Raw genomic sequence first — 18,677 nt, 5'->3', positions numbered from 1 at the left:
CTGGCAGGGTTAGATAGGACTAGTAGTGGAGAAGGTAATGCGCGATATCTTGTATTTTAGCGTTTTTTAGAAAAGTCTAGATAACCACTTGAATTACATTTTTGGATTGCAAGCCCTTGTAATACATTGGACTGTGTAAATTGTGCAACGCTTTTCCTGGATAATTTGCAGATTCATTATGAATTGTGGAGAAGAATCCTAAAGTATTTCTGGATCACAGTGGTTTCCTACTCTATGGTGGTTCTCATTGCTGTCTATGTCTACCAGTTCAAGACCATCTCTGGATTTTTCCTTCAGATCCTAGGAATGTCAGAGGAGGGGTGAGAAAATGGGGATCTTATATAGCATGGTAATACGGGTTGGAAACATTTTGGTCACTACTGCATATGAATAGTAATATACTTGGGAACCAATAAAAGGTGAATTTCTTGACTCTCATATGACAAAATGCCATTATGTTTGGTAAAGGATCATACCAAGGCATATATTCAGATAGAACCCTATTAAATAGCACTTTCCTGTACAAGTCATACACCTGTAAAATTGCACAATGTACAATATACAAGGCTGCATTTAAGATTGGTGACCATTGCTTCTCCCAAACTAATATTTGTGGTCAGATTGAGAGACCTGGGTTTGGAGCAGTACAGCACTGTGGAGCTGTTTGCTGGGATATTACTTCCGTCCTCCTTCCTCCTCGCTTGTATCCTTCAGCTCTACTACTTCAATGAGGACTTCCTGAAGCTAACAGATCTTAATAACATCCCAGTCAATGAGGGAGGAATTCATGACAGGTCTGTATATCAAAGGAAATTGGCTTCTGTAAAGCAAAGTCTAGAAAGATATCGAAGTGCTTTACATTGCATTACTTATGTTTCCTTGTGTACACAGCAAGAAGAAACTGGAGAGCCGTGTCCTCATTCTGGCCAACGTGTGAGTAACCAGTTATACATACAGTATGTGGCTTCATGGAAGAATGAGTGAGAGTTTTCTACCCTAACTGCCCCTTGTGGGCACTTTCACTTATATGTATACTCTTCATGATAGAAATCTCTGTCTGTGCTTTCTCTTTGCAGGATAAAAGGCAACCTTGGCAATCTAAAGACAACGTAAGGAACCATCCACCATGTTTCCACTAACTCCAAATGCAACAAAATATTTTATTTCTATGTTTCCATAGTTTTACTATTTAAAATGTTTTCCAAAGGACTGGTGATACAAAATGCCTAGAATGCAACATCATTTTATTTATTTTTATTTTCGGGCAGTTTTTCTTTCTCATTTTGGCCGTACTATGCCACTCAAAAGGAAATACAAAAATATTTTCCTTATTATATGACCTCCTAAATAGATCAGTAAACCATTGGCAATTTACCATTGGCAAGGAGAAAATGTTATCTGCTAGCTAATGCTCATGATAATAGTAGATGTAGAATTTAGGATAAAAGTATGACAGCTCTATTGTTCTTTTGATGGTCCTAATAAAGTTGCCCACAGAAGAGCAAATTGAACTGATCAGTGCAATGTGTGATGCTCCAACTGAGTCAAGACAGGAAGCAGAATAGATGGATTGACAATCATCCACCTACGTTTTATTAAAATAATATACACATGGGCTATTAAGGCCTCATGCACACGACCGTTGTGTGCATCCGTGGCCGTTGTGCCGTTTTCCATTTTTTTTCGCGGACCCATTGACTTTCAATGGGTCCGTGATAAAATCGGAAAATGCACCGTTTTGCAGCCGAGGCCGTGATCTGTGTATCCTGTCCGTCAAAAAAATATGACCTGTCCTATTTTTTTGACGGACAACGGTTCACGGACCCATTCAAGTCAATGGGTCCGTGAAAGAACACGGATGCACACAAGATTGGCATCCGTGTCCGTGATCCGTGGCCGTAGGTTGCTTTATTACAGACGGATCCGAAGATCCGTCTGCATAAAAGCTTTTTCAGATCTAAGTTTTCACTTCGTGAAAACTCATATCCGACAGTATATTCTAACACAGAAGCGTTCCCATGGTGATGGGGACGCTTCTAGTTAGAATACACTACAAACTTTGTACAAGACTGCCCCCTGCTGCCTGGCAGCACCCGATCTCTTACAGGGGGATATGATAGCACAATTAACCCCTCAGGTGCGGCACCGGAAGGGATTAATTGTACTATCATATTCCCCTGTAAGCGATCAGGGCTGCCAGGCAGCAGGGGGCAGACCCCCCCCCCCCCTCCCCAGTTTGAATATCATTGGTGGCACAGTGTGCGCCCCCCATCGGGCCCCCCTTCCTCCCTCTATTGTTAGAAATCGTTGGTGGCACAGTGTGCGCCCACCATCGCCCCCCCTCTATTGTAATAAATCGTTGGTGGCACAGTGTGCGCCCACCATCGCCCCCCCCCCTCCCTCTATTGTAATAAATCGTTGGTGGCACAGTGTGCGCCCACCATCGGCCCCCCCTCTCTCTATAGCAGTAACAACATTGGTGGCAGTGTGCGGCCTCCCATCTCCCCCCCCCCCCCCCCCCGATCATTGGTGGCAGCGTGGTTCCGATCGGAGTCCCAGTTTAATCGCTGGGGCTCCGATCGGTAACCATGGCAACCAGGACGCTACTGCAGTCCTGGTTGCCATGGTTACTTAGCAATAGTACAATAGTAGAAGATTCATAGTTACCTGCTTGCTGCTGCGATGTCTGTGTCCGGCCGGGAGCTCCACCTACTGGTAAGTGACAGGTCTGTGCGGCGCATTGCTAAAGAACTGTCACTTACCAGTAGGAGGAGCTCCCGGCCGGTCACAGACATCGCAGCAGCAAGCAGGTAAGTATGAATCTTCTACAATTGTACTATTGCTAAGTAACCATGGCAACCAGGGCTGCAGTAGCTTCCTGGTTGCCATGGTTACCGATCGGAGCCCCAGCGATTAAACTGGGACTCCGATCGGAACTACGCTGCCACCAATGATCGGGGGGGGGGGGGGAGATGGGAGGCCGCACACTGCCACCAATATTGTTACTGCTATAGAGGGAGGGGGGCCGATGGTGGGCGCACACTGTGCCACCAACGATTTATTACAATAGAGGGAGGGAAGGGGGGCGATGGTGGGCGCACACTGTGCCACCAACGATTTATTACAATAGAGGGAGGGAGGGGGGGGCCATGGTGGGCGCACACTATGCCACCAACGATTTATTACAATAGAGGGAGGGAGGGGGGGCGATGGTGGGCGCACACTGTGCCACCAACGATTTATAACAATAGAGGGAGGAAGGGGGGGCCCGATGGTGGGCGCACACTGTGCCACCAACGATATTCAAACTGGGGAGGGGGGGGGGGTCTGCCCCCTGCTGCCTGGCAGCCCTGATCTCTTACAGGGGGATATGATAGTACAATTAACCCCTTCAGGTGCGGCACCTGAGGAGTTAATTGTGCTGATCACGGCCCCCTGTAAGAGATCGGGTGCTGCCAGGCAGCAGGGGGCAGTCATGTATACAGTTTGTAGTATATTCTAACTAGAAGCGTCCCCATCACCATGGGAACGCCTCTGTGTTAGAATATACTGTCGGAAATGAGTTTCACGATGTAGCTCATATCCGACAGTATATTCTAACATAGAGGCGTTCCCATGGTGATGGGGACGCTTCAAGTTATGTTCGGGTGTCCGCCTGGCCGTGCGGAGGCAAGCGGATCCGTCCATGTAAGTCAATGGGGACGGATCCGTTTGAAGATGACACACTGTGGCTCAATTTTCAAACGGATCCGTCCCCCATTGACTTTCAATGTAAAGTCTGGACGGATCCGTCTGAGGCTACTTTCACACTTAGAAATGTGCTGCCACTGGCCCAGGAAGAGGCCCTGACTTCTTCAAACAGCTGATCGGCGAGGGTGCTGGTGGTTGGACCCCCATCTTTCAGATTTTGGTGACCTATCCTGAGGATAAGTCATCAATATTGTACTCCCAGAAAACCTCTTTAATATTTGATTTTAAAAAATTATGGTTGCATTTTTTAAACATCCTAGCATCTAATTGTCACACTTTTAAAGGGAATTGCCTGGTTTAGAAAACCCTTTATCAAATACCTGATAAGGTAATTCTGGGTTAATGAGGGGTGGGGGTATCTACTCAGGATTCTCATCTACCACTTCAGCTAGATCTGAAACATGCATCACTACTTTTTCTTCAACATGTTAGACACCTTGGCAGAAGCTACTGGACCCTATTATAAGTACGTTGGGCAATGGATCCAGCTCTGCTTAGTGGTTTCCTTTTACAATGAATGTGAACAGAGCCTTGTATATCAACCTTTGTTGTCATGAAGGCAAACGTGAAAGCGTGGTGACTGTAGATCCCCTGTGGGATGTGCACCTAGAATGATTCTTTCCACCTAAGGCATCTTGCACACAAACGTTGTGCATCCGTTCCATGCATTGGGGACCGCAATTTGGGGTCCCCAATGCACAGGCAACATCCGTGCGACGGCTGGGACGGATCAAGACCCATTCAACTTGAAAGGGTCTGTGATCCGTCTGCACCACAAAAAAATTCTATTTTCTTGCGGTGCGGAGGCACGGACAGAAACACAATGGAAGCACTCTGTAGTGCTTCCGTGGGGTTCCGATCCGTATTTCCGTTCCGCATCTCCGGGCACACAACGTTCTTGTGCAAGAGGCCTAAGAAACATAATGCAAATAAAGAGAAAACTAAAGATGCATAAATTCCATTTACACCAAACGGTGCCGACTCACGTACGTGCATATAACAATCACACGTAATAGTGATTAGTGCATGTTCTCTATAGGTTGGATGCTGACAAAAAGAAAAGTTCAAGTCAGAACACACTGGAAAACATTACTAACAGTACTGAGGATGAAGACACAACCGAGGATGATACACAGTCTCCAGGTAATACACAGAAGCTTGTGCACAAAATCTAGTTGTCTCTTTTACAGTTTACTGACCTTAAGGCAATGCTTATTCTGTTTTCTGTATGTCCCTATTTCCATTCTGCAAAAAAATAGAACATGTCCTATTATTGTTCACATTACGGACAAGGATAGGACTGTTCTATGAAGGGTCAGCTGTTCCGTTCCGCAAAATACAGAATGCACACGGATGTCATCTGTATTTTTTGCGGATCCGTTTTTTTTGCGGACCGCAAAATACATGCGGTCGTGTGCATGAGGCCTTTAATGTCCCTCTTTTTGATCTGAGGTATAGATTTGCATTATTACATTTACAATATTGATCCAGAAGGTTTTTGTCTGGTTCCTCTCTGTATATTAGAGCCCGCCTTGTATATTATTTTATCTTTTGATGTAATTTCAATTTTAGAAATTTCTATATTCAGATAATGTTTGTGCTATTGTACACTAAGAAAACTATTAAAATGTATAAATATACAGGAAAAAATGAACCATAAGTGTCCCTCTTTGACTGTCCAAAAACTTGGGAGGTATGATACTGAGTATGATCTATGCGCTATGTAACCCAAAAAGGCTATGTATGGGTAGGAAGCAGTTAACTGGCAGTTCTTACTGTTAGTTACTGGTATACTTGTCTTCCATATGCACAGATGCTGGATCTTTAGGTTGCGAATAACTAAAATATTTAGTCCATTTCCAGATAAAAACCCATGGCTGCTAGTGATCGATAAGCTAATGTCCTTGCTGCTGAATCTGCTCAATTTCATTCATGATGTCCAAGTGCTCTTGTGGAGATTACTGGAACTGCACATCATCAAGATCGTCTCCGCCATAGTCATCTGGATCACACTCCAAGAGGTATTTAAGATATTAAGTGGACCCATGTGTCATAACAGCAGTGAAAACATTACATGTGTGTATTAATGAAGAGTCGAAAATTATGCACAGGTAAAACGTCTACGTATAATATCTATATAAAATAAATCGCTTATTTTGCTGTGGATCTGTGGTGAAAACCATGATGAGTGCTCCGCAAGATCAGCATTAGTTATATAAGGATTTTGTTGTAGATTTCACCCTGTGCACTGCAAAGATGAAATATGGAATGTAATCGGCAGCATTAATGAACATGCTGCTGCACCATAGGTCAATGTATGCAGCAGACCAAGCGGCTGCCTTAGGGCGCACCCTGCGCAGAGAAGGGGAGGGCGGAAAATGAATGACCTTTTTTATCACTTACTTAACTTACTTGCGACTCTGAGTTGGGGGGGGGGGGGGGTATTGCGCCAAAATGTAGCTTCGCTTGTGTTGGCAAAAATCCTTGCACCGGCCCTGAATGTATGCTGCAGATTTTTTTTCACACTGTATGGCTGAGCCATTTTGCTGGTCCTTTAAAACTCTGCGGATTTACTGCGCGCAAATCCACTGAGGCAAATCCGCAACCTATTCATGGGGATGTGTAAAACCGTGTACCAGGGTGGGCTCCCCAGGATACAGCGAAGTCACTGAAGAGGAAGGCAACACTGACACCAGCTTTTGCAAAAACAGAAACTTTAATGAACAGTAGAATTAAACACAATGTCAAATGTAGTGATACTGTCCTGAAGTTACATATGCTCGGCTTGGACGCCGAGACCCTTGTGCTGCACAGCACGGCACCCCAAGATGGCCGACAGACATTACTTGCAATGCTTTACCTATTGCAAGCACAACTATCACTGCCTCGCTTACCTATAGAGAACGGGAATAATTGTGCGGGATGCAAGATACAGGCAGCCCGCGGTGCAGCACAAGAGCTCACAATCTTAAAGGTATATACTATAATTTTCCCTTCCCTTGTTCCCAAACGACACTGTTGCACATGTCCTTAATACTCCCAGCCAAGACGCTGGAGTAGCTGAAGTTTGCAGTGAATAGTTTTAGCATCTTTGTAACCCAGTCCTTGTAGCACAATCCTTGTAACACAATGCTTGTGACACGATCCTTGTAACCTGCTGAACACAGAATCCCTAGCTGTCTAACTAAACGCAGGCTAGATCACAATCTCAAGTTGTTGTTTTTTTTTTTGCGGTGCGTGCACGATCTGGCTTACCGACAACCCGGTTATGGTCTTTATCCGATGGTGACTTAAACCAAATTATAAGTCCTTCCATCCACCATGAGGCTCTGCAGGGTCTGTAGCTCCTCTTTTCTGGACGACATCTGGATTGCTGACAGTCATCAGTCACTTCCAACAGTGACTCCGGCCATCCCAAGTCTCACTGACGCGCGGATGCCACCCGATGCTGTCTCCCAGCCTCTGTCTCTCCAAAACATGTCTGCTCTCTTGCTTGCTGTTTCTTGCAGCAGCAGCAGCATGAGTCATCAGCTCCACCTCTTATGCATATTCAATTACTTAGCAAAACTTAAAGGATAACTGTCACATTTAGACCCTAATTTCAATTTTCATATATGTAGTTACTAATAACATGATATTCCAGAATCAGTTGCTATTAGACTGACTTACCCCATATTTAATAAGATTCAGCCCTTAGCAACCAGTCTGCATAAAACTGCAATCTCACTATTCAGTTAAGATGGCCGCCACTGCCCTCACCCTGAGGCTAATCCCGCCTGCCCTCACTAGCCAGTAACAATAGCCACCCAAAAGTTTCATAACCAGAGCCCTCTCCCCTAAAGGGTTAATCTCCTGCAGCACAAAGGGGTCCTCTTACCACATGTTGCTTTCATTTATACACTGAGCAGACGGCAGATCTCCCTTCCCTGGTCTGCGCTGCACCAACTCTGCATTCTCCAGCTCTGCTGAGTGAGGGAGCGTCTGCCAAGCACAGGGACAGGGAGAAGTGCACACAGCCCAGGCACTGTTATCAGCTGCTGGGGAGGACCTGGCTTTAATCATTTACACACAGTCCCTGGCTGTCAGTAATCTGACCTTGCACGCTGCGTCCTTCGTCCTTCAACAGATAGACGGACCATGCCTAGCAACCCTATTTTAAGCACAGGTAAAAGTAGGCAGTACTGGGAACAAAAATGTGGAATTAAGTGGTAATTCAATACACAGTGAAAAGTTGAAATAGGGCCACCAAGGAGATATTAATCACCCCAATCCAATACTCCAAAAAAAATATATATGACAGTTATCCTTTAACTGTGTGGCAGAACAGCGGCCTCTTGTGGCCAGACAGCAAAATAACAGTTCTAATGAAAAGATGTGTACAGAAACAGCATGAGCTGTTTCTCCATCTTACAGATGTACCCTAAATGTCTCAGAGATGACATTCAGGCCATATTTACATGACCGTATCTGTTTTGTGGTCCACAAATCGTGGATCCGCAAAACACGGATACTGGCCTTGTGCATCCAGCATTTTTTTGTGTGTGGGGCCACGGAATTGAAATACAGTATGGATGCAGACAGCACAGTGTGCTGTCCACAGTTTTGCAGCCCCACTGAAATGAGTGGGTCCACATCCCATCCACAAAAAACGGACCGAAAATATGGTCATTCAAATCCCCCCTAGGGCTGGGGCTACATGGTGACTTTATCCCACGACATGTCACATGGACAAAGATCACAACAACGCAATGCTACATTACGACTAGTGAATGTGAATGGACTCTTAGTTATTTTTATGATCATCTGCCCCTTTTCTCTCATTCTGTGTTTCCAGGTCTCTCTGATGAATTGCCTTTTCTACCTGCCCTGGGTGTTTGCACTGCCGTACTCACACCTGCGTCCATATGCTTCAAACATCTCCACAGTGTGGTCCTGTGTGATGGTCATCTGCAAAATGATGTATCAGTTGAAGTTTGTCAAACCACTAGAGTATTCCTCCAATTGCACTGAGGTCTGGCTCTGTCTGTTTTTGCTGACCTGTTTCAATGGCTTATACATCTTAAATAAATATAAGTATAAATAAATAAATATATATATTTGTATGTCTTTATTTCAGGGCCTGTATCGCAATGGAAGTCTCTACAGTCCAATGTCAGAAGAGTTGCTACAGAAATCTTTACTATATACCGCCCCTGTGGACCCAGCATTGTGGTGTGGAGGACTGAGAAAATGTGCAGATAACGTCCTACCCTGCCTTCAGGTAACTTCTGGTTCCATATGTTTCCAAATTCACTTTGGTTCCTGAACTGCAGTGAAATAACAGGTATATATCTTCTGTAGTCACTGAAGCGCTGAGGTACATACTGTATGGAAGATTACGGCACTGATATTTGACTACTTGTCGTCCTCTACAGAACCATCTGACTATTCTGGCACTGATGGCTATCGAGTCCACCGTGTATCGACACCAGCTCTATTATCGCGAGCACAACAAGCTGACTACCCCCATCACCGGCAGCATTTTTGATAACATCACCCGCCAGAATCTTGATGACGGTCTTGTCAACAGTCTAAAATACTTTGTCAATTATTTCTTCTATAAATTTGGACTTGAGGTTAGTTATGAGGTTAAGACCATTTAGAGGGCCTAGTTCTCCAGGTACCGGCGGCTTCATGTGTGAAGGTTTCTGCAAAGTGGAATTAGCCCCGGCAGCTATGTGGTTGCTGTGGACAATATCTACTCAGTTTTTATCATCGTTCTGCTAGATTCATTTATTTCTACTGAAAGCCAAGTTACTTTTCCAGAACACGATGTTGAAGTATACTTGTATAAAATGTATTTTTTTCCTTTTAGGTTTGTTTCGTGATTGCAGTAAATGTAATTGGCCAGCGGATGGATTTTTACGCAGCTTTGCATGCTGGCTGGCTGATGTATTTGCTTCATTTGCGTCGTAGAAAAACGATTGCAGAGGTCTGGCCAAAGTACTGCTGCTTCATAGCCAGTATTATGACTGTCCAGTATTTACTCTGCATTGGCATCCCTCCGGCATTCTGTGCAGGTAATGCAAAATTATTTTAACAATGCCATGATCCTATGTAGACTGCAGGACACTCTCTGGAGCCACCAAGAAAACTGTGGTCCATGTACACTGTGTGACCTGACATGGAATCCACATGCAGATTACCGCTAATTGCAGGGCTGAATAGGTGCTTGTACGTGACACTAGCTCAGCAATTAGCATTAATCCATATGGGGATCCCTTAGGCTGGACCGCACCATGTATGAGCACTCTAAAACATTAGGGTTCCACACAGCTGTAATATAAACTGTGGGGTACTTATTTATATTTACTTCTATAAGTAGAGGGTATCATATGATGGCAGCACTATCTGCTGTACCTTCAAGCTCAGGGACAGAGACCCTCCCTGTATACAGCTCGGTATGCTGGCAGGATCCTGTGATTTTTTATGTTGTGAGACCCTGTCTCCATCAGTCACCTAGATAAAATAGGCCCCTTCCATATGGCCGGCTTTATAGGGTCGATGGTGATTGATTATGTGATTGATACTTGCTGCTTATAAACATGTCTCCTTGTGCTTGTGCTGCCAGAGGATGTCCGAGAAATACATGCTCTTCAGCACAAATATTGAGAATTTTCTGTATGATTCAATATACAGTGTACTATAGAGTGTGTTAACACCATCTATGTTCTTATTACACCCTACTGTATAATAGTTTGTCGTACTGTCTCTGATGATGCCCTGTGTAGTTTATTAGATCCTTGTCATTAATTATTCTCTTTGTTTCTGGTACAGATTACCCATGGAGGACACTGAAACTTAAACCCAACTCAAACCTTATCAAGTGGCTGTATCTTCCTGACTTTGCCAAAAGCCCCGATCCAGGATTCCTGCTTTGTATGTGACTTAACATTGTGCTCCTATATTGTGCTCGTAATAACCATTATATAGCATTTTATATGCTTATAAATGCCCTTGTGCTAAGTTTGACCATCAGTTTAACACAGTATGTATATATATGTATATAACAAAAATTCTATAGGTAAGTGACTTTGTCAAATACATTATATATATATATATATATATATATATATACAGTACAGACCAAAAGTTTGGACACACCTTCTCATTCAAAGAGTTTTCTTTATTTTCATGACTATGAAAATTGTAGACTCACACTGAAGGCATCAAAACTATTAATTAACACATGTGGAATTATATACATAACAAAAAAGTGTGAAACAACTGAAAATATGTCATATTCTAGGTTCTTTAAAGTAGCCACCCAACCCCATTTATAAGGCAAGAAATCCCACTTATTAAACCTGACAGGGCACACCTGTGAAGTGAAAACCATTTCAGGTGACTACCCTTTTGAAGCTCATCAAGAGAATGCCAAGAGTGTGCAAAAGCAGTAATCAAAGCAAAAGGTTGCTACTTTGAAGAACATAGAATATGACATATTTTCAGTTGTTTCACACTTTTTTGTTATGTATATAATTCCACATGTGTTAATTCATAGTTTTTATGCCTTCAGTGTGAATCTACAATTTTCATAGTCATGAAAATAAAGAAAACTCTTTGAATTAGAAGGTGTGTCCAAACTTTTGGTCTGTACTGTATATGTATATATATATATATATATATATATATTGTAATGTAATAGTAATATTTATGTAATATGTGTTAAATGTCTTTTGTGGGGCATCACCTATTTAATGCAGTGACTTGCATTCTGGATGAGTTGTGTTTTTCACATTACTGTACAGTGCCTGTTATACCAGTATATGGACTATTATTTCAGAAGACTTAAAGGTAGGCAGACCATGTCATAGAGCAGCAGGAAATGCTAGCAGAATGCTTGGGTGTATAGGGAGAGGCATTACTAGTAGAAAGAGGGAGGTGCTCATGCCGCTCTACAGAGCACTAGTGAGACCTCATTTGGAGTATTGTGCTCAGTACTGGAGACCATATCTCCAGAAGGATATTGATACTTTGGAGAGAGTTCAGAGAAGAGCTACTAAACTGGTACATGGATTGCAGGATAAAACTTACCAGGAAAGATTAAAGGACCTTAACATGTATAGCTTGGAAGAAAGACGAGACAGAGGGGATATGATAGAAACTTTTAAATACATAAAGGGAATCAACAAGGTAAAAGAGGAGAGAATATTTAAAAGAAGAAAAACTGCTACAAGAGGTCATAGTTTTAAATTAGCGGGGCAAAGGTTTAAAAGTAATATCAGGAAGTATTACTTTACTGAGATAGTAGTGGATGCATGGAATAGCCTTCCTGCAGAAGTGGTAGCTGCAAATACAGTGAAGGAGTTTAAAAAGGACCTTTCACCTGAAAATGCAAGTTAAACTAAAAATATACCCTTACTTGCCGTCCCCCGGTTGTGCTTATTCAGTTCTTCATTTTGCACTCAGTGCCCCCGTTTGTCTGCGGTGCCCCCCGTAATATTTCCCACCTTCTATGCTATTGAGCCATTCGGCTCAACTGGGCGGGCCTGCAAAAGTTCTCCCGGGCGTGTCTTTTTTCTCCCTGGCACGAAGCGCATCCAATCAGCGCGCTCTGCTCTTAGCCAGGGAGAAGAAGCTCCAGTTCTCACGAGATCTGGAGCGATTTCATCCACCCTGAGCCGGCGCCATCTTGGAGTCCCGCGGCGAGCATTGGAGCAGTGTCGGAGGCGGTGGCTCAGGAAGGATGAAATCGCTCCAGTTCTCAACGAATCTCGAGAGAACTGGAGCTTCTTTTCCCTGGCTAACAGCGGAGCGCGCTGATTGGATGCGCTTCGTGCCAGGGAGAAGAAAGACACGCCCGGGAGAACCTTTGCAGGCCCGGCCAGTTGAGCCGAATGGCTCATTGGCATAGAAGGCGGGAAATATTGGGGGGGGGGGGCATCGCAGACAAACGGGGGCACTGAGTGCAAAAGGAAGAACTGAATAAGCACCACCGGGGGCCGGCAAGTAAGGGTATATCTTTAGTTTAACTTGCATTTTCAGATGAAAGGTCCTCTTTAAGCATGCATGGGATAGGCATGAGGCCATCCTTAATATAAGATAGGGCCAGGGGCTATTCATAGTATTCAGTATATTGGGCAGACTAGATGGGCCAAATGGTTCTTATCTGCCGACACATTCTATGTCTATGACTACACCTCACAGGTGAAGACCAACATATTAAACTCTGTATAGTCTGTGAACAAGTAGAAAAGGTTGGGATATATGGGCACATTCAATTTTGCATAACAATGGGCTATGAAGTTGTCCATACACCTTCATTAGCTGTCGGGATAGCTATCAGTTCCTACACATACACATGCTTGGTTTAACCGATCATGTATGTGTTTTCAATGGGGAGAGAGGAGATACCAGCTGCCAGAGACATCTCCTGGGAAAGGATTGGTATGGTATTCTCTCCCCTGATATCATCTGTCCAGAGCTCCCCATATACATTAGGTTGCTGTCTGGTCCTGCTAAATATGGCATGTTTGCCCATAATGTGTATGGGGGCCTTTAGACATGTTGTAACTATGGATTGATGCTTGACAGAAGAAAGAAAGTCATTGCACAATTATAGATTTATTTATTTTTATTACATGATATCTATGTGCAAACTGTACAATGGAGTTCAAATGTTTTAATATTAACCTGTCATTGGATGAAGTGATTATCTTCTCTTCTCCATCTTGTCCAGATGATGCCATGCTGCTGCTCCTTGCTTCTCTGCAGTGCCAGGTATTTGAGGATGAGAACTTGACTTGCGTGCGAATGCTAGCTGGTGACAACATTGAGATTAGTAAGGACCTGGATCCAGGAGATCTGAGCCAGTATAGCCCTGTACCCAACTTCCTCCACTGCAGGTGAGTTCTGGCAAGCATACGTGGCTTCTAAAAGAACAATATCTAGATAGGTTTTTACTTCTTAAATATAGTATATTATCTATTCTTATAGTGAAGGATTGTGTAATGCCAATGCTTTTACACCTTTCAAATAATTTTACTCACAGCTCAGCAATATACTTAAAAAGATGTGAATAGTTTTGTCTTTTAAGGCTTGTTCACATCATGTTTGGCCTGTATATTGGCTATGTACAGTCGTGGCCAAAAGTTTTGAGAATGACACAAATATTAGTTTTCACAAAGTTTGCTGCTAAACTGCTTTTAGATCTTTGTTTCAGTTGTTTCTGTGATGTAGTGAAATATAATTACACGCACTTCATACGTTTCAAAGTCTTTTATCGACAATTAAATGACATTTATGCAAAGAGTCAGTATTTGCAGTGTTGGCCCTTCTTTTTCAGGACCTCTGCAATTCGACTGGGCATGCTCTTAATCAACTTCTGGGCCAATTCCTGACTGATTGCAACCCATTCTTTCATAATCACTTCTTGGAGTTTGTCAGAATTAGTGGGTTTCTGTTTGTCCACCCGCCTCTTGAGGATTGACCACAAGTTCTCAATGGGATTAAGATCTGGGGAGTTTCCAGGCCATGGACCCAAAATGTCAACGTTTTGGTCCCTGAGCCACTTAGTTATCACTTTTGCCTTATGGCACGGTGCTCAATCGTGCTGGAAAATGCATTGTTCTTCACCAAACTGTTGTTGGATTGTTGGAAGAAGTTGCTGTTGGAGGGTGTTTTGGTACCATTCTTTATTCATGGCTGTGTTTTTGGGCAAAATTGTGAGTGAGCCCACTCCCTTGGATGAGAAGCAACCCCACACATGAATGGTCTCAGGATGCTTTACTGTTGGCATGACACAGGACTGATGGTAGCGCTCACCTTTTCTTCTCCGGACAAACCTTTTTCCTGATGCCCCAAACAATCGGAAAGAGGCTTCATCGGAGAATATGACTTTGCCCCAGTCCTCAGCAGTCCATTCACCAAATTTTCTGCTGAAGATCAATCTGTCCCTGATGTTTTTTTTGGAGAGAAGTGGCTTCTTTGCTGCCCTTCTTGACACCAGGCAATCTTCCAAAAGTCTTCGCCTCACTGTGCGTGCAGATGCATTCACACCTGCCTGCTGCCATTCCTGAGCAAGCTCTGTACTGGTGGCACTCCGATCCCGCAGCTGAATCCTCTTTAGGAGACGATCCTGTCGCTTGCTGGACTTTTTTGGACGCCCTGAAGCCTTCTTAACAAGAATTGAACCTCTTTCCTTGAAGTTCTTGATGATCCTATAACTTGTTGATTGAGGTGCAATCGTAGTAGCCACAATATCCTTGCCTGTGAAGCCATTTTTATGCAACGCAATGATGGCTGCACGCGTTTCTTTGCAGGTCACCATGGTTAACAATGGAAGAACAATGATTTCAAGCATCACCCTCCTTTTAACAGGTCAAGCCTGCCATTTTAACCCAATCAGCCTGACATAATGATCTCCAGCCTTGTGCTCGTCAACATTCTCACCTGAGTTAACAAGACGATTACTGAAATGATCTCAGCAGGTCCTTTAATGACAGCAATGAAATGCAGTGGAAAGGTTTTTTTGGGATTAAGTTAATTTTCATGGCAAAGAAGGGCTATGCAATTCATCTGATCACTCTTCATAACATTCTGGAATATATGCAAATTGCTATTATAAAAACTTAAGCAGCAACTTTTCCAATTTCCAATATTTATGTAATTCTCAAAACTTTTGGCCACGACTGTACACCTTTGGAGGGAATTTTTATTTGATTGCATTTTACTTATTTTGAGCTAAAAATCATTTTTTTTCAATTGATCTTTCCTAAAAATATTGATAAGGAGTCCATCAGATTAGCTAATTTGTCAGAAGAGAGAAAATTCAGACCCCTTAATTAGAGGATCTCAGCTCTGTACAGAAAAAAGGGCTCCATATTTGTAATAAAAAAATATATATTTTTAGCTCAAAATGAGTACAATGCAATAATAATAAAAACAATTGCCTCCAAAGGTGTACATAGCCTTAACGTACTGTATATGTCATGATTGAAGTATATATTAAACATATGCCTCTGACGAATGCCATAGAGTGGTTATAGGGTTCCATTGTTCCAAAAGTATTGTTTTTACTTGATACCCTTATAAAGAATGGAACAGTCTACTGCGCTTTTCTGTACTTGGTGTATGACCAGACAGAGGCAAAAAGGACGCTCTGGCTGATAACCCTTTAGACTCCCCATGGACACAGTTGGCATATACATTGGGCGCTTTTCATGCTAAACAGACACTTATAAGCTGATGTGAACATAGCTTTACTCATAATGTGGACACATTTATTATTACTTTTGTAGAACAAGGTTTAAGTGTTAGGCTACTTTTACTCTAGCGTTTTCACTTTCCACTATTGAGATCCATCATAGGATCTCAATAGCAGGGGAAAACGCTTGCGTTTTGTCCCCATTCATTGTCAATGGGGACAAAACTGAACTAAATGAACGGAATGTACCAGAATGCATTTCATTCTGTTAGGTTGCATCCCCATCGTGGACCATGGTGTGGTGCGGAGCAAGACGGTTCTGTCATGACTCACAATGTAAGTCAATGGAGATGGATCCATTTTCTCGGACACAATAGAAAACGAATCCGTCTCTCATTGACTTTGACATTGCTGAGAGTCCATCAGTGACATGGATCTTCGAAGAGTGATGCCTGAAAGGAATGTATTTTGGTGTGTACTTGTGTGTTAATGGATTGGTATCTCGTCAGCTGTAACGACGGGTGGTGGCAGTGTGTATTTGGGGAGTGAGAATTGTGTCGGGAGTGTGATTATTGTTTAATTTGCAACCTAAAGTAGAATCTGTAACTTTCTTCTTCTGCAAACTGAAAGGTCTACTAGCATGACATATTTATGGCCTATTCTTTACAGGTCCTATCTGGATATGGCTAAAGTGGTGGTATTTAGTTACCACTTCTGGTTTGTGCTATGTTTGATTTTCATCACTGGTACCACCCGCATAAATATACTGTGTATGGGTTATCTGATGGCCTGTTTCCATTTCATGCTGTTTGGTGGTAGCCTTCTCTTAAAGCCAGTCCGTCATATTCTGAAGCTTTGGGACTATCTCATTTCCTACACTGCATTTGTAATCACCATGAAAAACATTCTTTCGGTAAGTGTGGAATAACCAGGTTTCTGGGTCATCAATAGAAAATGAACAACCAAAACCGTTGATTGTTCTTTTGTTTTTTTTCCTCAGATTGGGGCATGTGCCTACCTAGATAAACTGATGAAGAATAATTGTTGGCTCATCCAGACATTTAGTATGTTTTGTACCATCAAAGGCTACGACTTGAGTAAGCTGGAGTTCTGCTACATAACAGGTATCTACTGAATGCCTCTTGAAACTTCATCATTAGGGTCTTGCCTTACAGGTATCCCATCTGATGGCACATGTGAACTGCCAGAAAATGAAGCAGGAATTGTATGGGATGCAATCTGCTTTACATTCCTTTTGATCCAGCGGCGTGTGTTCTCCAGCTATTACTTCCTCTATGTGGTGGCAGACCTGAAAGCTTCTAAACTCCTGGCTTCAAGGTATGACTTTTCTGTCACATTTCTTATATCAATTGATAAAATCTTTTTACTTTCCTTTCAAATGAAATACTATAGTGAAGGTAATTCATTGTAGACAACCCCTGCTTAGAATGAAACCACCCCACCAAAAAGCTGATTGCAGCAGGTATGGCTTCTCTGATCCCCAATGATAAGCTAAACAATAGACTGAGGATTTTATCCTTTCGTGTGTTCTATGTATAGTATCAAAAGCTGGTAAATTCAAATGGGTATGATGTTATTAGTATAAAGGGATGAAGAGATTGGCCAAGGACATAGCTGGAAAGAGAGGAGGCGGCCGTCCAGGCATGTAGTCCTGGTGCTGAGTGTCACAGGAATGCTAACACACCACTATGCATGGGCCAGAGTACTAAGAAATAGAACTCTGTCCGGATAATGAAATGTCAGCCGCTACCAGTGTAAGTTTTTCTATTTCCTCCTTTTTTTGTCAGAGGAGCTGAGCTGTTTGAAGAGAAAATTAAGAAAGTAGTGGCTGCACGTCTAGAAGAGGAAAAAAAATGTGCCCAGGCCATGAAAAAACAGTAAGTGCTAAAAATTGTATGAGGTGATCTATGTCTAACTTTAATAATAAGCCTAATGTTTCTTCTACAGTTAGAGTACATGATAAACTGCATGGCATATTGTTCTTGTGTATTTATGACTATGTAATCATTTACAATAATCAGGATTTTCCTTAAGTCTTCTAATACTGTATGGTGTATGTCCATTTCAACAATGTGTCAGTCTTTGAATGGGATGAATGCTGATCTCCTACTACTAACCCACACAGTCCAAGCAAACCCTGCAGTTACTTTTGAAAGACAGGAATATACACTACCCCCTATCATGAGTAGTGTTTTCATGTGAATTCAAAGATTCGAGAATAAATAGGATTACACAGGCTAAGTGAATACAAATATTTACTAAGTGTGATTAAATATATTAAAACAAGACAAACAAGTCACATATATAGTAAAAAAAACAATTGCACTGATCTGGGTAGGCTCCTGTTTGCTTTCTGGCAGGTGCAGTCTCATAGCCGACACTCTTATCAACTGTCCTAGCAGTGCACAGACCCATAGCCGGCACCCATTCATGGTTGAATACAAGAGAGGGAGTCTTCTGACATACTCCCTTATGGATGGTCCAATGGAAGTTTGATGCTCTTTGTTATTGCACAAAAATGTGCACTTTTTAGCCCCCCTGAGAGGATTCCCAGTCTGCAGTATGCATGTCTTGTGAGTTAATAACTCTGGAATGTGGCCTGGTGGTCATCTGACCCAGACCCATGGCTTTGTACAGTATATGTTGACTATCTATCTCTGACTCACTACATTACAAGAAATATAAATGTTAATGGAATAATTAAAGCGGAAAGAACCAA

The 18,677-nt window shown here is 42.7% G+C and overlaps 1 protein-coding gene across 1 annotated transcript in view; it reads left to right on the top strand.

Moving 5' to 3' along the window:
- The window catches only part of LOC122942147 (piezo-type mechanosensitive ion channel component 2-like), an 81,346-nt gene that overhangs the window by 36,981 nt on the left and 25,688 nt on the right, over window positions 1-18,677 (top strand). Inside the window, exons 14-29 of the mRNA XM_044299646.1 lie at window positions 172-320; window positions 621-794; window positions 892-933; window positions 1,077-1,109; window positions 4,790-4,893; window positions 5,614-5,771; window positions 8,585-8,761; window positions 8,867-9,010; window positions 9,165-9,365; window positions 9,605-9,809; window positions 10,567-10,668; window positions 13,472-13,637; window positions 16,607-16,850; window positions 16,938-17,034; window positions 17,113-17,275; window positions 17,746-17,835. Of these exons, the coding sequence (XP_044155581.1) occupies window positions 172-320; window positions 621-794; window positions 892-933; window positions 1,077-1,109; window positions 4,790-4,893; window positions 5,614-5,771; window positions 8,585-8,761; window positions 8,867-9,010; window positions 9,165-9,365; window positions 9,605-9,809; window positions 10,567-10,668; window positions 13,472-13,637; window positions 16,607-16,850; window positions 16,938-17,034; window positions 17,113-17,275; window positions 17,746-17,835 (2,249 nt within the window). The remainder of the gene's footprint in view (window positions 1-171; window positions 321-620; window positions 795-891; window positions 934-1,076; window positions 1,110-4,789; window positions 4,894-5,613; window positions 5,772-8,584; window positions 8,762-8,866; window positions 9,011-9,164; window positions 9,366-9,604; window positions 9,810-10,566; window positions 10,669-13,471; window positions 13,638-16,606; window positions 16,851-16,937; window positions 17,035-17,112; window positions 17,276-17,745; window positions 17,836-18,677) is intronic.

The sequence above is a fragment of the Bufo gargarizans genome, chromosome 6, assembly GCF_014858855.1.
Source record: "Bufo gargarizans isolate SCDJY-AF-19 chromosome 6, ASM1485885v1, whole genome shotgun sequence".
NCBI lineage: Eukaryota > Metazoa > Chordata > Amphibia > Anura > Bufonidae > Bufo > Bufo gargarizans.
Note: the sequence above shows the minus strand (reverse complement) of the source record. Positions and strands in the feature narration are given on the sequence as shown.